Source organism: Lithobates pipiens, unplaced genomic scaffold (genome assembly GCF_037356315.1).
Source record: "Lithobates pipiens isolate NorthernLeopardFrog02 unplaced genomic scaffold, aLitPip1_a1.2 Scaffold_22, whole genome shotgun sequence".
In the NCBI taxonomy this organism is placed as follows: domain Eukaryota; kingdom Metazoa; phylum Chordata; class Amphibia; order Anura; family Ranidae; genus Lithobates; species Lithobates pipiens.
Genome location: NW_027507784.1, coordinates 277,364,268 through 277,383,532, shown reverse-complemented (window position 1 = coordinate 277,383,532; position 19,265 = coordinate 277,364,268). Strand labels below are relative to the sequence as shown.

The following is a 19,265-nucleotide window of genomic DNA, read 5'->3' as shown; positions in this document are numbered from 1 at the left end:
TGCCAACCAGCCGCCTTCATTATACTGCGGCAGGTCGGCACGATCCCGCAAACCGTGGTAGCTGTACATCGGCTCCTTCAAGCTCCTTAAAGCGGGATAGCAAGCGCGTACGCTGCATTCCGGGGGTGCTTATGCTCGTTGCCGGCGGTCAAGTTTGCGGGCACGAGAGGCAGAACAGGGACGTGTGTGTGAAAATCAAGAAAAAAATACATTTTTTTTCAAGCATGTTTCACATAAGGATCTCAGTGAGCAAAATTGTGAATTTCCGCATTGTTAAACTAAATTTTATTTCAAAATGGCAACATTTATGTAGCACACTCTACCTTTAGGTAGGTGGTAGAATAGGATTTTTCTGGGTTTAAGATATGAGTGTAGGCAAATTTAGACAGGCCTGTGCTTTAGTTTGGGCGTGTTTGCTTTGGTTTGAGGCTGGGAGTGTTTAGTGTAGTGGTGGGTGTGACCACCTGTGCTAAAACAGGGGCTGAACCTGAAGATTGAGTGGCAGGCAGCTCATGTGGGGAGCTCTGACCAATTCCCATTCAGTATTGGCAGGGGGAAGGCCTCCCATATAAGCTGGGGTCACATGCTGGCTGGGAGATTCTGATGGTGCAGGAAAAAAGAGAATGGAGTTTTAGGTAGCTGCCGCAGGGCCTCCCCACGTGGAGGCCGCGCCGAGTGCAAAGGTTGGCTGAAGGAGTTGCTAGGATGGACCATTCACCATGGAGCGAGTGTCAAGCTGCTGTGACCAGGGAACATAGGACTTGCACTTTGGAGAAGGTCAGTGTGGAAGAAGCCAAAGGAGGATTGTTGAGAGTAGTGCAGAATGCTGTGGCCGGGGAACTCAGCGCCTGCAGTTATGGACTGACTGGGAGCAGTAGTCTGCTTATTGCCCTGTGCTAGGCTGTCGGGGACAGGTACCAAGTATCTCTGGCCTGGTAAAGCACTCTGGTAATACCATCCATAAGACTGTATCTACCAAATTCTCTGAGCTGCCGGGGAGAGGTATTGTATGCCTAGCTTACTGATTTGCTGAAGCAACACCATTCAAGAGACTTTATTATAGTAACAAGGTACAGCCATCAAACTGGGGTTATTCAGAGTGATGCCTTTTTGTCTTACTGGAAGTGATGAGACAGGAATCTAATGCTGTGTACACACGGTCAGACTTTCCGGCAGAAAAAGTCAGACGGAATCATTTCATCAGATATACAGATCATATGTGGGCTTCAGCGGACTTTTTTTTTCGAAAATTCTGACGGACCTAGAAATAGAACATGTTTTAAATCTTTCCGACTGAATCAATTCCTATCGGTAAAACCGTTCGTCTGTCCTGCTGTTCCGACGCACCAAAAACGACGCATGGGCAGATATCGCCTTCTGGCTCTTAAACTTCCTTTCAGTCACGTCGTATGTGTTGTACGCCACCGCGTTCTAGATGGTCAGACTTTGATGTGATCGTGTGTCGGCAAGACCGTTTCAGCGGAACTCCATCGGAAAGACCCTCAGAGTTTATTCAGATGGAAAAAACGGTTGTGAATACGCGGCAAATAGTGATGGAGGAACATCTAACGGGACGGTTCGCGAACGCAGTTGCACAAACACGCACAAATGTTCATGAACCGCAGCAGCGGGTCCCATTCATTTTAATGGCAGGCGAACATTAAAAACCTCCAGGTCATATTTGCAGCCACAAAATATTTACTAGCTGTGTACACATAGTCCCACAACATGGACGCTGACATACCAGAAGTATTAAGTGAATCTGTGATCAACAATGACAAGCTCTCTTTTTTTATCTGTGAAATTTCATCAATTCAGGAGAACATGAAGGTCATGGAGGAGAGGCAAGGCCAGGCCAGGCTATGAAGGGCGTGCAGGAGATGATCCTGCTATTGGAAAAGTTGCCATAATTTTTTTTTTAAGTTATTGTAGCGGGTATCCAAAATTTAGGGGTGACCTGAGCAATAGTTGGCTTGGGTCTTCTAATTGTTTGGACTCTGCCTTGCTGCTGTTTCACCTGGCGTGCAGGTCCCCCTAGGTGTATAGGTGGTGCTGACACTTGTACCCGAGGTTGAACCACAGGTGACGGAGTGGCTATTGGGTGTCCTCTCTCGGCAGCCATGCTGTGGGTGTGGTCTACCCGCTGTGCATGCCAGAAGAGGGTACAAAAGGGGCAGACGCCATTGTTCTTGGAGCGAATACCCGGGGACCTGTACCCAGAGGAGTGTATCCCCACAAGGGGGGATACGAGCATTGACTGTGGGGTCTTGGGCACCTTCAGCCTGAGGCTACAGAGTTCCAGATAGGCCCAGTATCTTTTACTGGGTCTACAAAGAGTAAGGCTGAGTGAGCCACTCAAACCAATTCTGGTGCGTCCTTTGACCTAATCAAACGCACCTTCTGCAACTTCCCACTTTGGCTCAAGCCTGGTGCTCCTGCCCTACGCCTACCACCCCTGCGGAAGGGCTTGCCTCTTCCTCTGCCTGTCATTTTTTAAATGACCCTGTGACAAAAGTCTCTAGAGAAGTGTAGTATATGTGGAAGAAGGTATATAACACCCCGCTTCAATCTGTCGTTTTGGGGGGCCACTGGTCTTTCACACCAGTTATAATACTTTTTTTCTAATTGCGTTTGTCACTCTTTGTAGTATCGCTGAAGAACTGCTCAGCAGTCACAATGCTGCACAATAGAAATGCACTATAATATGCTTTCTATATTTGAAACTATTTTATATTTCAAAGGACTTTTGTGGACCTATATTAGTTAGCGATTTGTGTAGCTACAGTCTGTCCCTGCAACACACAGCAACCTCTCCCTACACTGACAAAAGAGCTGCAGAACCGCTCAGCAGTCACAATGCACTATACTATGCTTTCTGTATTTGAAAGTATTGTAGACGTCTATTACACCCCTATATACTGCACACCAAATAGTACAGCTTTACCAGTCCTTAAAAGGACTTTTGTGGACCTATATTAGTTAGCGATTTGTGTCGCTACAGTCTGTCCCTGCGAAACACACAGCAACCTCTCCCTACACTGATAAAAGAGCTGCAGAACCACTCAGCAGCCCCAATGCTGCACAGTAGAAATGCACTATACTATGCTTTCTGTATTTGAAAGTATATTATAAGTGTATTACACCCCTATATACTGCACACCAAACAATAGTACACCTATACCAGTCCTTAAAAGGACTTTTGTATACCTAATAGCTAGTGATTACAGACTGTCTCTGCTTCACATAGAAACCTCTCCCTACACTGACAAAAGACAGAATGTAAAATGGCAGCCAGATCAGGTGTATTTATAAGGTAGGGGGTGTGTCCATGTGCTGAAATGTCACAATTGGCTGTCCTGTACCACATGATGGATGTGTCATGGGTCAAAGTTCTTCACAATGTAGAGAATGTAAAGAATATGGCGGCCACGAACAGCGCCATATGTCCGCCGATTTGGCGAATAGCGAACGCGCAAAGTTTGCCGGCGAACCGCAAGGCCATCTCTACGCGGCATCACAGTTTTGCAGTAAAGGATTAGAAGTGCATAGTTTTCAGGGCTAAAGCTACTAATCAATGTTCTACAAATGTGATGACAATTCAATAAGTGCTATGGGCATCCCATATCTTCCTTTAACCCAACCAAGTTGTATCCCACAATAAACGCAACAAAACTACGCAAATGACTGCTCATTGTCTCAGAGGTGATAGATGGTTGTCTGGCAGCAGGATGATTTGGCGGATTGTTTGTTAGTAGTGCTATCACCATGGCTACATTTATTTAGCAGAAATCACTTTAATGGATAATGACCATTTTAAAATCTACTAAATAGTTCACAAATAATAGGGTTCAATCACATCCTGTGTGCCATCTGTAGATTACCATGCCTCAGCAGGACCCCCTGTGTTGAGAAACATTATGCTCCATTTGAACCTGCAGCATTGGTCTTGCATATGAGAAACATGCTGATAGGTTCCCAAACATAAGGTCACTGACAGCCAATCATAGTAGTCATATGGGTTTGTTTACAAACAAACCTATCAGCTATGCTGACACTGGGATCTATTTACTAAAGCTGGAGAGGGCAAAATCAGGCTCACTTCGGCAGAGAAACCAATCAGCTTCTAATCTCAGTTTGTTCAATTAAGCTTTGGCAATAAAACCTGGAAGCTGTGACATCACCAGGTGGCCCCGCCCTTGTCTATATAACAGCTGTCACAATCAAGAGAGACAGCAGTCGGCAAGATGCCTCACATCGAGGCAGAGCTTTTTTATTTATTTTTTATATTTCTCAGGTCCGTCGGCACAGTGATTGAAGATAATTGGACATTTTTAATAAAGGAATTGTCAAAAACTGTCTCCTGTCTTTTTACTTTTTTGGTCAATGGGTTGGAGTATAATGTACCCCATACCCATTCACATGGGGGGGGTGGAATCTGGGGGCCCCCTTGTTAAAGGAGGCTTCCAGATTCTGATAAAACCCCTGCCTGCAGACCCCCACAACTACCGGGCAAGGGTTGTGGGGATGAGGCCCTTTTCCCCATCATCATGGGGACAAGATGCTTTGGGAGGGACCCCAAAGACCCTCCCCATGTTAAGGGCATGTGGCCTGGTACGGTTCGTCCCCCCTATCCTGGCCTACCAGGTTGCCTGCTCAGATAAGGGTCTGTTATGGATTTTGGGGGGGGGGTGCCTTTTTTTAAATTTAATTTTGGTGTGGGGATTCCCTTAAAATTCATACCAGACCTGAATGGCCTGGTATGGACTGGGGAGGGGGGGGGGGACCGTATGCATTTTTTTTCAATGGTTTTTCATCTATATTACCGGGAGCAGACAATACATTACAGCTGTGAGCAAGTTTACATTACATTTTTTTCCTTTGGAAATTTAATTTTGTTGCGGGACTGTAATAAACATTGTCGGAAAGATGCGCTACTTTACATGCAGACTAAGGGGACCCCCATGCACAGTATTTGATGGAATATTTCATTTTTATTGTTTCACTTTAAGCATGATTAAAACCACTGCTCCTGAAAAAAAAAGCCATTTTTAAATCTTTTTTTTTGCATTCATAAATGTCCCCTGGGGCAGTACCCGGGTTCCCATACACTTTTTATGGCAATAACTTGCATATAAGCCTTGTAAATTAGCACTTTTGATTTTTCATGTTCTTGTCCCATAGACTTTAATGGTGTTCGCACAAATTTTTTGAATATCTGCGTGTTCTGGTGTGAACTGATCCATGGGGTGGCTCATTTGAGGTGTGGGATCTAAACATCAAACAAAGTTAGCCAGAGCTGCAGATAGTGGAGATGGGTTTTCCTGCGTGTTAGCAACTGGTCACGGTCCTCAGGATCACCCCACTAGGAGATGAGCAAGTGGGGGTCCAGTAGCAGATATAGCAGTTAGAGATCAACCAGAAGTGTAGTCAGTAAACAAGCCAGAGGTTGGTAACAAGTGGTTGAAGGTTGGGATCGGGCGAAAGCATAGTCGAGGAACTAGCCAAAGGTGGAAATAAAGACAGCTGCAGGTATGCAATGAAGCAAGATATCGGCTGGGACAGGTTTCACTAATAGAGAAAGTAAGAACATGTTGTCTTTCCATTTATGGGTCCCCAAGATGGTAATATTGCCTTCTGCCATGAGGAGTCACAAGCTTGCATGCTATCAAGTGGATCAGGAAATGAGGTGAAATTTCCCCAAAGGTGTCAGAAAAGGATATTTACTTTTTCCAAACTATCAGAACCTAAAAATAAAAGTTTGGCTAAAGACCCACATGCTACATAAAGGTGGAGCAGAAGGGTCAAGCAGACATTTCCCCAAAATGGCATTACTTTGTAAACACAAAAATTACTTTGTATTTCTGGATACTTCATCATCAATAATATGCCCCAGCGTAGTGTTGTAGATGTTGTCTCTGTCCCTGCTCCAAAGAGATCTAGAACTGAGTACATCAGATTTTCATCATCAAAATGTGTTTCAGCTTTGGTTGACTCCTAAAAACACAAATATCAAATGCTTCAGACACTAATTCTTTTTCATCTTTTTTTTTTTTTATAAATATTTTCATATTCTCTTCTATGTAGGAGCCTTGTCCCATTAGAAAAAGAGAAAAAGGCAAAGGGCCCCCGGCATAACAACAGCACATTTGCTTGGTAATGCTCTCTTTATGGAACTTACTAGACTTACTAAACTACTATTTAACAGATGAAAAAAAAAAAAATTCCTGACATTCACCAGCATCTGTACTTTAGTGGGGAAAGGTGTTTAATAGATTTTCATTCTATTTATTAAAGGGTGAATGTAACCCCTGAACTTTTTTAGGTCACATTTTAAATAAAATGTCACCAGCTTTTTTTAATAATGCCTAAAGTGAAACAATAAAAGTGTAATATTCCTTTAAATTTCGTACTAGGGGGTGTGCATAGTATGCCTGTGAATGGGGCGCATGTTTCCCATGCTTAGAACTGTCCCTGCACAAAGTGTCATTTCTGCAGGAAAAAAAGTCATTTAAAATCACTCACGGCTGTAATGAATTGTCGGCTCCCGTAATACAGAGAACACTCATTGAAAGTCATTGATAAAAAAAAAAAAAAAGCATGGGGTTCCCCCAAATTCAATTACCAGGCCCTTCAGGTCTGGTATGGATATTAAGGGGAACCCCGCATCAAATGTAAAAAACAAATGACGTGGGGTTCCCCCTAAAAATCCATACCAGACCCTTTATTCGAGCACGCAACCTGGCAGGCTGCAGGAAAAGAGGGGGGGGGGACGAGAGAGCACCCCCCTCCTGAACCATACCAGGCCACATGCCTTCAACATTGGGAGGATGTTTTGGGGTCCCCCCCAAAGCACCATGTCCCCATGGCAGTTGGGCTATGAGGACAGTGGCAAATGTGTGGTTTCACATGTTTTTATATGATTAGTGGGAATGCTTTAGCAGTCCCACTATTTTTATTCATTTTTTTATTTAGTAGGAATGCTTCAGCAGTCCCACTATTGTTATTCCTTTTTTTTATTTATTGATCACCTTTTTAATTTTATTATTATTCTGTACGTTTTTTTGGCTCTGCGTAACTTCTGCATACTTTCAGCTATTAAAGCCATTCAACTTTTAAAATGTTCAGCTCTTTCAGCTGATGATGGGACTTCAACTTTTTTCTACTATTTATACTTTTTAAAATATTATGCTTTTAAACACTTTTTTTAACATTGAAGTCAATGAGAGCATGCTTAAAATCCTTAAAATCTTCTTCCGCTACCAAAAGTTTCAGCTCCTTCATACTTTCACCTACAGATGCCAAACAAACTTTAAAATGTTCAAAAAATATTCAGCTATCTGGCTATATCTTTTCAGTTTGATATCTTTTACAGTTTTTGTGAAAAAGCTTAGTTTAGTGATCATTTCAGAAAATTTCATTAAATTTAGGGCATCCAGGCTTTTGTTGTCTGTTGTTTCCATTGTTACCAAAGCTTCTTATACACAGTGATGTGCAGTTGGGGGAGGCGGCTGGAGCATCTCAGATTAGAGAGCCCGGGGAAGAGCACAGATACACCATGTACTGATTTATAATAGAATATGATGGGGCAGTCAAATAATTTATGACCACCCCATTATCAGCCAAAACATTATGACCACCCCATGAAAAAATAATAATAATAATAATAAAAAAAAATTTGAAAAAAAAATCATTAAATTTTTTTTTTTTAAATCATTAAAAAAAAATGTGAAAAAAAAAAATTTTGAAAAAAAATTGTTTAAAAAAATTTTTTTTGAAAAAAAATTGTTTAAAAAAAATTTTTTTGAAAAAAAACCAAATTTACAGATTTTGTGAAAAAGCTGTTTAAGTTTAGTGATTATTTCGGGCTTTTGTTGTTTGTTTTGTTTCCATAGTTACCAAAACTTCTTATACATAGTGATGGGCAGTGGAGGGAGGCGGCTGGAGAATTTCAGATTACAGAGCCCGGGTGAGAGCACAGAAACACCATGTACTGATTTATAATAGAGAAATATGATGGGGCAATTGTGATGGAGCAATTTTGATGGTGGTAATATGATAGGGCAGTTTTGATGGGAGCAATATGATGGGGCAGTTTTGATACTATTCAGCATTCCAGGAAATGCATTTTCTAGTTTCATTTAATTTCCACTTGTTTAACACTACTTTGTAAGTATAATATACTATATATATATATATATATATATATATATATATAGCGTTTCTCTGATGATGCCATATCTTATATGTATGCTAATATGCTGTAATTCTTACCATATCAAATATGGGGAGTTTTGGGACTTTAAATGGGGGGGGGGGTTGGACTTTGAATGAGGCTGTTGACTAGTTGGGTTTGAGTTGTAAGTAGACAAGTTTTATTGCATAAGTGTATTACAATAATACATTGCATGTGTAAAATAGTAACATATACATGCACACATGGCATAACGAACATTAATTCATATATATATATATATATATATATATATATATATATATATATATATATATATAGACAATGTCAACTTCATAACACAGCAATAAAATATTGCAGTCGAAAAGGTATAAAATCATGTAGTGAGATACGACTGAGTGCCCAAATGAAAACGTGAAAAGGTAAAAAAAGTGTGCAAATGTGATGGTGATTTTGAATAACACACAATAAGGGGAAGTGGAAGTGATATAGGAGATATACAATAAACACCATTAAAAAAATCCAAATCACCATAGACATTAAAGATAATAAGGGAAAGAGTGAAGAACTAGAAAACATGAACTTACCTGGTAGGAGTCTCTGTACATGCTGGGCGCTTATAAGATGCCTTCCCAGACACAGTGTTTCTTGCCATACACGTGCAGATGCTGTAGCTCAGAAAAGCACTTGCTTCTATGTACACATTTAAAGCGGTTCTTCACCCTAAAGGGGAAGTTCCGCTAATCTTATCCCTCCCCCCCTCCGGTGCCACAATCGGCACCTTTCAGGGGGGAGGGGGGTGCAGTTACCTGGATAATCCAGGTAACTGCACCCACTTCCGGCCAGACCGCCGCAGACCCCCGCAGACGCTCCGCCCCCCCCCGTTGTGTTCTGGGAAACACACAGTTCCCAGAGACACAGCGGGGGACCATAAGAGACGCGCAGCGCGACTCGCGCATGCGCAGTAGGGAACCGGGCAGTGAAGCCGTCATGCTTCACTTCCCGATTCCCTGACAGAGGATGGCGGCGGTGGCAGCAGCGAGACGAGCGATCGCTCGTCATCTGCCGCCGACATCGCTGGAACCTGGGACAGGTAAGTGTGATTTTATTAAAAGTCAGCAGCTGCAATATTAGTAGCTGCTGGCTTTTAATATTTTTTTTTAGGTGCAGCTCCTCTTTAAGGTAATTACTATGTGACTCCAGTACATGTTTCCTTGTCTACAACTCAACCCCAATTAGTCAACCGCCTCATTCAAAGTCCTAAATCCCCCCTCTTTTGATTCTTACCATAGATCACACCATAATATTCACAGAGTTGTTCCTGAAGAAGAAATAAGTTGACTTTGAAACATGCTGGACGCAATATGCAACCTCTGCATAAAGATTAGTCTATATGTAGCATATTATATGATCCTGTGTTTGCTTTACTATTTCAAATTTTAAATATTGTGTACCCAATTTTACTGTATCTTTAATAAGATTTATACATTTTTATAAGAAAAAACAATTACCTTCTTGAGCCTTTAACCCTTTCACTGCCAGGTCCGTACGGACCATGGACCATAGACCTCCATGGACCTACAGAAGTAGCTGCAGGTGGCCAAGTCCGTATGGCGTAGGGACCTCATTTCCCCCTCTCCTATAAGCTCATGGTCACTTCAATGGCCATAAACTTATGGCAGAATTGTTCAGCAGACCCTGCTGAGCAATTCTATAACTGTTATCAGCAAATTACATCCCGCAGATCAGAGCTATTAACCTAAAATATGACCGCCCCCTTCCCCGTACCCTGCCTCTCCACCTCCCGCTGCTAAATTTAACCTAAATATGCCCCCCCTCCTCTACTATCTCCTTCACCCCCCATCTTCCACCCCAGCACTGATTACCCCCCTCCACACCCACTCCAACTCCAACTCTCTCCGAAAAACCAGATCCCTGCAGCTACCATCATTAGCCGTCATCCCTCCTCTTCCACTTCCGCCTACTTCAGGTGCTGCATGGGGCTTGGAGGAGGGTCCAGATGTGTTTCCCCCACCAGTCAGATCACCCCCATATCAGCCCCCATCAATCCCTGCTCAGAGCGCAACCCTACTTCTCCTCCCGCCGCTTGCATCTTCTCCCTGCACTGAGCTCCAGCGAGCTGTCAGTCTGGGATCACGGCAGGGGGGAGCAGTACAGGTGGGGGGGAGTTGGGGCTTAGTAAACATGTGTTTACCAAGCCCCCCCCCCCCGTAGTAGAGTGGGCGCATGCAGCGATCACTACTGATCGCTCCTATATGCCCACTGACAGCTGACCATAGTAAACGTGAGTGTTACTATAAGACTGTCACTTTATGAATGAATTAGCAATCTCTGAACAGATTGCTTATTTCATTCAAGTAAAGTGCTACAGAGAAAGGGACTTCAGTCCCTTTCTCTGTCTCAAAAAAAAATAGATATGGGGGTCAGTTTAGACCTCCGATATCTCACCAAAGACCCCCTCCCCCATACATACATATATATATATATATATATATATATATATATACACACACATATATATATACAGTGCCTTGCAAAAGTATTTGGCCCCCTTGAACTTTTCAACCTTTTGCCACATTTCAGGCTTCAAACATAAAGATATAAAATTTTTATTTTTTGTGAAGAATCACCAACAAGTGGGACACAATTGTGAAGTGGAATAAAATCTATTGGATTTTTGAAACTTTTTTAACGAATAAAAAAAATTAAAAGTGGGGCGTGCAAAATTATTCGGCCCGCTTGCGTTAATACTTTGTAGAGCCACCTTTTGCTGCTATTACAGCTGCAAGTCGCTTGGGGTATGTCTCTATCAGTTTTGCACATCGAGAGACTGAAATTCTTGCCCATTCTTCCTTGCAAAACAACTCGAGCTCAGTGAGGTTGGATGGAGAGCGTTTGTGAACAGCAGTTTTCAGCTCTTTCCACAGATTCTCGATTGGATTCAGGTCTGGACTTTGACTTGGCCATTCTAACACCTGGATACGTTTATTTGTGAACCATTCCTTTGTAGATTTTGCTGTATGTTTAGGATCCTTGTCTTGTTGGAAGATAAATCTCCATCCCAGTTTCAGGTCTTTTGCAGACTCCAACAGGTTTTCATCCAGAATGGTCCTGTATTTGGCTGCATCCAACTTCCCCTCAATTTTAACCATCTTCCCTGTCCCTGCTGAAGAAAAGCAGGCCCAAACCATGATGCTGCCACCACCATGTTTGACAGTGGGGATGGTGTGTTGAGGGTGATGAGCTGTGTTGCTTTTACGCCAAACATATCGTTTTGCATTGTGGGCAAAAATTTCGATTTTGGTTTCATCTGACCAGAGCACCTTCTTCCACATGTTTGGTGTGTCTCCCAGGTGGCTTGTGGCAAACTTTAGACAAGACTTTTTATGGATACCTTTGAGAAATGGCTTTCTTCTTGCCACTCTTCCATAAAGGCCAGATTTGTGCAGTGTACGACTGATTGTTGTCCTATGGACAGACTCATCCACCTCAGCTGTAGTTCATCCAGAGTGATCATGGGCCTCTTGGCTGCATCTCTGATCAGTCTTCTCCTTGTCTGAGCTGAAAGTTTAGAGGGACGGCCAGGTCTTGGTAGATTTGCAGTGGTCTGATACTCCTTCCATTTCAAAATGATCACTTGCACAGTGCTCCTTGGGATGTTTAAAGCTTGGGAAATCTTTTTGTATCCAAATCCGGCTTTAAACTTCTCCACAACAGTATTACAGACCTGCCTGGTGTGTTCCTTGGTCTTCATGATGCTCTCTGCGCTTTCAACAGAACCCTGAGACTATCACAGAGCTGGTGCATTTATACAGAGACTTGATTACACACAGGTGGATTCTATTTATCACCATCAGTCATTTAGCACAACATTGGATCATTCAGAGATCCTCGCTGAACTTCTGGAGTGAGTTTGCTGCACTGAAAGTAAAGGGGCGAATAATTTTGCACGCACCACTTTTCAGTTTTTTATTTGCTAAAAAAGTTTAAAATATCCAATAGATTTCGTTCCACTTCACAATTGTGTCCCACTTGTTGGTGATTCTTCACAAAAAATAAAAATTTTATATCTTTATGTTTGAAGCCTGAAATGTGGCAAAAGGTTGAAAAGTTCAAGGGGGCCGAATACTTTCGCAAGGCACTGTATATATACTGTATATATAAAAGAAATAAATAAAAAATGTAACAAAAAAAAACATAGTAAGACCCAGTGGCTGCTGGTGCTAAACGAACAAACCCCCCCGGTCCACCCGCACTCAGTCCCTCCACACCGACAGCCCCCCCCCCCCACACAAGTGGGTGGACTCGGGGTGCAATATTTGTATGAGTCCAGCACCCCTAATGGACCGGCCACTCCTGGTAAGACACCATGGAGCAGACGCTGTCAAGCAGATCTGCCTACTCAGCAGGGGATCTGTCTGCTGATCCCCGCTGAGCAGGTGGATGACAGGTCCATGTCCTTTCTGCTGATGCAGAGAGGACACTGACAGAGCCCGCTGTTCTCTATGGGGAGGGCCATAGATGGAAATGGACCACCTGTCCAGTTCCATCAGACAACATCCAATCTTCTGGATGGATGGGGAATGGAATCCCCATCAGTCTGTTTTTAGCGGACTGGACTGGATCGGATGCAGGAGGGTGTACATGGACACATGTCCATTTACATCAGTTTCTCCATAGAGAACAATGGCCGGTCCGATTGGGCCCACCTGAAAAATGGACAGGCAGACCTGATCGTTCTGCTTGTGTAAAAGGGACCTAAGGCCTTGTTCATACTCAGCATACCTTTTCAGGGATACACAGGTGTTCCATGCATCTCTGTGCAGGCAGTCCCATTGATGTAATGTTGGATGTAGCAACTGCATGAACAGAGCCATTGCTCCCAATTTTACATCCATGTAGGTCCGCATGCATGTCCCTGGGCTCACACTGTCTGCGTTTGAGGTCATGTACCCATACCCACACGGATGTCAGATTGGGAACAGCAGCTATGCCTGTGCAGCCATTGCATCCCAATTTACATAAGTGGGACTGCCTGTACAGAGGAATACACGGAAAACCTGTACATTCCTGTGCGGGTAAATATGGCCCTCCATTGGTGTACACTTTATTATGCCACATGAAAATTATTCTTTAGTAGCAATTTAGCAGGAATTTTGCAAGTTATGTTGTGTTTATGAGCACCATTAATGATTTTAGTGTATTTTTAGTGAAAATATTATTTTGATAAACATTTGCGCAAATATCGCACTGCCTTAAAAATGAGTAGCCTCTTTGTTTTTATTATACTGGTCCTATGCTTTCAGAAAATATATGGTTTGGGGGTCTTTCACAAATTCTGAATACTGTAAGGGAAAAATTAAAACCTTCAGATTTTTAGAGAAATTTGTATATTTACATTTTTGCGTACGTTCAATTTTAACCATTTTGCAAAAAGTCGCAATGTAAAAACTACAAATATTTGTTTATGTTTCACTCCATACAGTGAAAAATGAAAATGTCCAGATTTTTTGAGAAATTTTTGGGTACATTTGATTTTCATCATTTGGCAAAAAGGCACAATTTTAAATTTACAAATATTTGTTATTTATTAACTCCATAAAGGTTAAGCTTTTATATTTAGTAGGGATTTAGCAGGGATTTTGTAAAATGTGCTGTGTTTTTATCTGCTAATAATGGGTTTAGTGTATTTTTTTGCATATATATTGGTTTGATAAACATTTGCCCAAATACTGCGGGGTCTAAAAAAATCAGTGGCACCATTTTTTTATTCTAGAGGTCATATGCTTTCAGAAAATATATGGTTTTGGGGTCTTCCACAAATTCTGAAAGCTGTAAAGGAAAAATGAAAACCTTCAGATTTTTAGTAAAATTTGGATATTTACACCATTTCACGCCATTTAAAAGTTACAAATATTTGTTATTTATTAACTTAATACAGGTTAAGCTTTTGTATTTAGTAGGAATTTTGTAAACTTTGCTGTGTATTTATCTGCTAATCATGAACTTAGTGGATTTTTAGCAAAAATATTGTTGTTATAAACATTTGAGCAAATATTGTGGGACCTTAGAAATCAGTAGCATGTTTTTTTTATTCTACTGGTCATTTGCTTTCAGAAAATATATGGTTGGGGGGTCTTTTACAAACTTTGAAAGCTATAAGTGAAAAATAAAAAATAAAAGAAAAAAAATTGAAAAAATGATCTGGCCACCTGAGTGTGCAAAATGGAGCACAGGGCCTGGAAACAGAAGGTTAAAAGTCTCATCCCATGGGGGAATTATAATTCTTGGTAAAGACTGCAAAATAGGGATGTGGAGAGGTTGGTAGGGGGCGCTAATTGAGGCTGAAAAGCACTGCTAATTTGAATGGTATGCCACAGTATTGCACTGACAAGCTGCGTGCGTTCCACCTACGATGGGGAGACAACCACAGGGACTGCATATGATGTAATTGCGTGACCAAAGAACAGCCCCGACGTACGTTTCGTGTGAACACGTCTTTTCAGCCTCAGTGCCCGGTCATGGCACAAGATATGTAAGCAGCCATTTGACATTTTTCTTGTTTTTAACCTTTTAAAATAAATGGGATTACACTATTTTTGGTTCCTCTGCATTTTGTTTCATATTCCAGCCGTGAGCTCCATATGCTGGGGACTGGGTATCTGATCCACAGATTTCTCCAACACAGCAAGGATTGTCTTGCAAAAGCCTGCTTGACCTTTTTTTCACTAATTAGGTCAACTTCATCTAGTAAGCTGACACCCAGTTTTTTTTAGCACTTTTCAGGTGATATCCATAATGTGGTAAAGGTTTCCCATTGATGGTTCTGAAAAATCGGTCACAAGAATCACATATATATGGACTTTTGTTGTTTGGCTCACTCGTAAATGTTATTTAATTTTTAAGATTTGTACACTGATTTGATTGATACACCTAGATAGGTATTCACGGTGTAAGCACTTTATTGGTATTTATTATATGCGATTTGCCAGTTCACAGGTATAACTATTTTATTTTGTAGAGGGCTGGTGGATTTACTTATTCATTGGTAGGGTTTAAATGAATGCAGTTTCTGTTTGCTATGAAATTTTGTCTATATTTTATATGGTGTGATAGCACATACCTTTGATTGGTTATCACAATATTATGCACATACCTTTTGATTGGTTATTGGAATACATGTGGATACTGTTAAGATTTATATTTTTATTTTGCATATATATATATATATATATATATGATTCGTTTTAATAATTTATGTGGGTCCTGTTAAGATTCACATCTATATGCATTTTAAAAGGTAAATAATAGTTTACCAGATATCCAACTTAGTTGTAAAACCAGGCAGGCTGGTTGTCATAATAATATTTTTTTTTTAGCAATATATGTGGGTACTGTTAAGATTCACATCAATATGCACTTTATAAGTGAATTATAGTTTACCAGATACCTAACTTAGTTGTAAAACCAGGCAGGCTGGTAGCTTTAAAAAAAAAAAAAAGGAAAACATTTTTTTTGGTTTGTTAGACCAATTAGCGCCCCCTACCAACCTCCCCAAATTATGCACTGGTGATTTTTCACCTAGTTAAGGGGTAGCAGCTTAGGAACCTAGCTTAGAAATTAGGAGGCGCGGGGTCTATTTTCTGTTTTCAAAATAGGGATGTGGCCAACATAACAAGAAAACCTCTAAACCATATTAAAATCTTGGATACGCTAGTTCTGGTGACCCTGGTGACAACCAAAAATTCCCTCACTTTGGAGGGATTTCCTCTCTTTCTTCCTGTTTTGGCACATGAAGTGAAATTTGTGACATGAAGTGAAATCTCCCAAATGGAACACAAATGGCAAAAAACTGACAGGGTTTATAATCCTCCCTTATTTTATCAAAAATTTGAAAAAAATCTACCTTTACAGGTGATAAAATACATCTGCAGGTGATTATCTAGAAGTGATAAAATGCAAAGGGTGCGGTTATGTGCGCTCGTGAGCATACATGAAAATATTTGGAGAGGGAGAATATGAATCTGCACTTTAAGAGAGACTGTCATGAAAGAGATGGCAGGTAAGAATGAGAGGGACTGACAGATTGTCAAAGAGTTCTTTCTAGAGTGAGAGTTTGCCATGTTAAAAAAGTGAACAACACTATTAAGCCTCATTTACATTGTAAAAAATTCCAGTTATGGCAGGAATCCTGGATGTACAGGTGAATGCAGACAATAAGGGCCACTGGACCAAGCTATGATATGCTGAACAGGGCATCAGCTGTCTGCTGATGTTTGGATCTAATCACAGAGCCAGTGACTACCTGTGGCTGGGGACAGATGATCACTCCTAAACGTAATCTTGCAGATGTGCGAATGAAGCCATTAGACAGATCTGTCAGTAAATTCTCATAAATGTGAAGGTAACTGCAAAATCACACAAGGTTTGTTTAAAAATCCAGCACATTACATTGGAAAAACATATACCTGTTCTTGTTTCAAAAGGTATGCATCTATATATCCAGAAATGGCATTTGTATCAAACACTTGTCTCTGATGTTTGATGCGCTTTAAAACAAACTCTTTGACATCATCAAAATTTTGCATAAACTGTTTGTGGTTTCCAAGAAAGGATGCGATTCGAGGAAAAAAATTAAACAGCTGTGGAGACAAACCAGTAATTTTTATAACATTGGTCTATGTACATAATAATGTTGACTCACACATAGGACTCTATGTGGCATCCAGGCCTTGTCCCCCTGACTTTCAAACACTCTTTTAAAAAAAAAAAAAAAGAACTGCAAAAGAAAGCAATGTATACTTACAGGAATCTTTGCTCTCTAGTAGAGCAAAGTCATCCAAATAACTCTCATGTTCGCAGGTACAGTATGTTAGATGTCTGTGTTTCCTGCTATGGCTTTGGTTCTATCCATGAGCTCTTGGTCATTACTGTTGCCTGGGGGCTTCACCAGTTATAAATTTATGGTAGCAGGGCAAAAAGAAAGCCACTGGTAAATAAAATTTATATGACGCAGTTTGTCAGATGTCACATAGGAGATAAACACTGCAGATTATTCTAAACCCACCAAGAGGCATGGTGGTGGTAGCATTGTGCTTTGGGAACGGGTAGATGGTTAAAAAAATAAAATAAAGAAAAACAGAAAATACTGGAAGTCTTGAGGGAGAATTGAAGCCTGCAGGAAACCCAAGCCTAGTCCTGGGATCCAGTGTCTTCCAGCAAGATGAAGATCCTGAGTATAAAGCTAAAACTAGATTGAAACCTATAATGAGCAGGGCCCTCTGACTCCTCCTGTATTGAATTGTATTGTAACTGTACTGTTTGCCCCCATGTTGTAAAGTGTTGCGCAAACTGTTGGCGCTATATAAATCCTGTATTATAATAATAATGACACAAGAATTACAAAAACACCACTGTCCACACCCATAGTATACAAATTGTGGATGTAGTTGGACAAGAAAAGGCTTGTTTACTTACAATCCACGTACAAGTGGACAAGACTTGAGCCAATTTGAAAGGAGGATTGAAGAAACACATTCCGTGTCCAGATTTGCAAAGCATATATAGACCTAATGACCCTACGGGGTAAAGGACTGTGCTACACCCAGACAGACACTAGCATGAAGCAGGATTTGATTTGCATAGGTAACAGTATACAAGTCACTCATTCATTCAATCATTCACACAGATTCAAGGCTATAATTGCTATCAAAGATGCATCTACTATATATTAATGAATTGTGTGTGTATTTGTGCAGTAAATTTTTTTTTTTTTTTTGTAATTTAAAACGTACCTAAGCCCAAGAACAGTTTAATATGTTGCAGATTCCAGCTTTCCTTTATTTTTACCAGATACTTCCTGTCCTAGGGTGAAAATGCTCATTCAGCATATCGTATCTATCAAGGTTACCACAATAGATGAGTGCTAGGTATCTATATATGTCCCTAAACTCCGCCAACAAAAAAACGCGTAGAGGGAGTTACGTAACTGCTGACATTACTTCCAGTGGCAAGATTGCTGGGCTAGTGGAACACAAACTGCTACGCCATATTGGGACAGTGGTGATTAGAATTTTTTGGATAGATTACACTGCTGGAGACTGACAGGTGCCAGCTCAGGCACTGAAGCATGTGAGTGGATGTTTTTGCCTTTGTTAAAGCTTCACTTATTCTAATAAACTGGTTCCACAATTATCCTGTGTTTGGTTTTCCATCCCTGAGCTGCAAAGACAGGGATGGGAACTATAAGGGAGGTGGGTATCCAGATCCGGGAAACAACACAAGCACATACTGTACAGACCCACTTAAACCCTGGATCCAAAAGTCTGGCAAGTCTCAGTGTATAAGGGGGATGGAGTAGAATCACTGATGAGAACCATTTGGAGAGCACTTTTGTCTCCATGAATTGTATGGAGCATGTTTAACAGGCTTCAAGCACACTGTTAGGAGAACATTGACTGAATTATTTTCTGCATTTGGCACACAATTGTGGGAAGAGCTGCAATTGTTGTGAATGTGAATATAATATTGTATCTATGGAAAGGCTTTCATTCACTGGCGGTGTGCCCATAAGGGCGCACGGGCACTGTCCCCTCTCTCCAGCCACCCCCTCTATGACCAATGAATAGATTCATGCATTACATTAATCTATTCATGGCTGCCACTGCCACCCCCTATTCAGGCGCCCGGCCCCTTTTCGGGTGCCGGGCGCCTGAATTACAGCAGCAGGGGTGTTTTTGAAGCACTTGATTAGAGCCATAGGCTCTAATAGGTGTCAAAAAAGGTGACCTGGGAGCGACATGCTTGGCGCTTGCAGCTCACCCAGGTGTGTTAGAAAAGCAAATGAATATTCGCTTTCCTAACACTGAACCGCCTCTCCGCCAATCAGGTGCTCAGGTCTGTTACCTGTCACCTGATTGGCTGAAACCACAGGCGCTGTGATTGGATGCCTATCAGGCATCCGATCGCCTATAGGAGAGGACAGGAGAAGGCATGGAGGAGCATGGAGGCAAGCGGGTGGGGGGTCACAGTGGCAGCATTCGATGGGCACAGT

The 19,265-nt window shown here is 41.4% G+C and overlaps 1 protein-coding gene across 1 annotated transcript in view; it reads right to left on the bottom strand.

Annotated features, from left to right (window-relative positions):
- The window catches only part of LOC143924670 (cytochrome P450 2K1-like), a 190,734-nt gene that overhangs the window by 22,297 nt on the left and 149,172 nt on the right, over window positions 1-19,265 (bottom strand). Inside the window, exons 8-9 of the mRNA XM_077449074.1 lie at window positions 16,681-16,854; window positions 5,853-5,994 (exon numbers count right to left, since the gene is read on the bottom strand). Coding sequence (XP_077305200.1) covers window positions 5,853-5,994; window positions 16,681-16,854 — 316 coding nt within the window. The remainder of the gene's footprint in view (window positions 1-5,852; window positions 5,995-16,680; window positions 16,855-19,265) is intronic.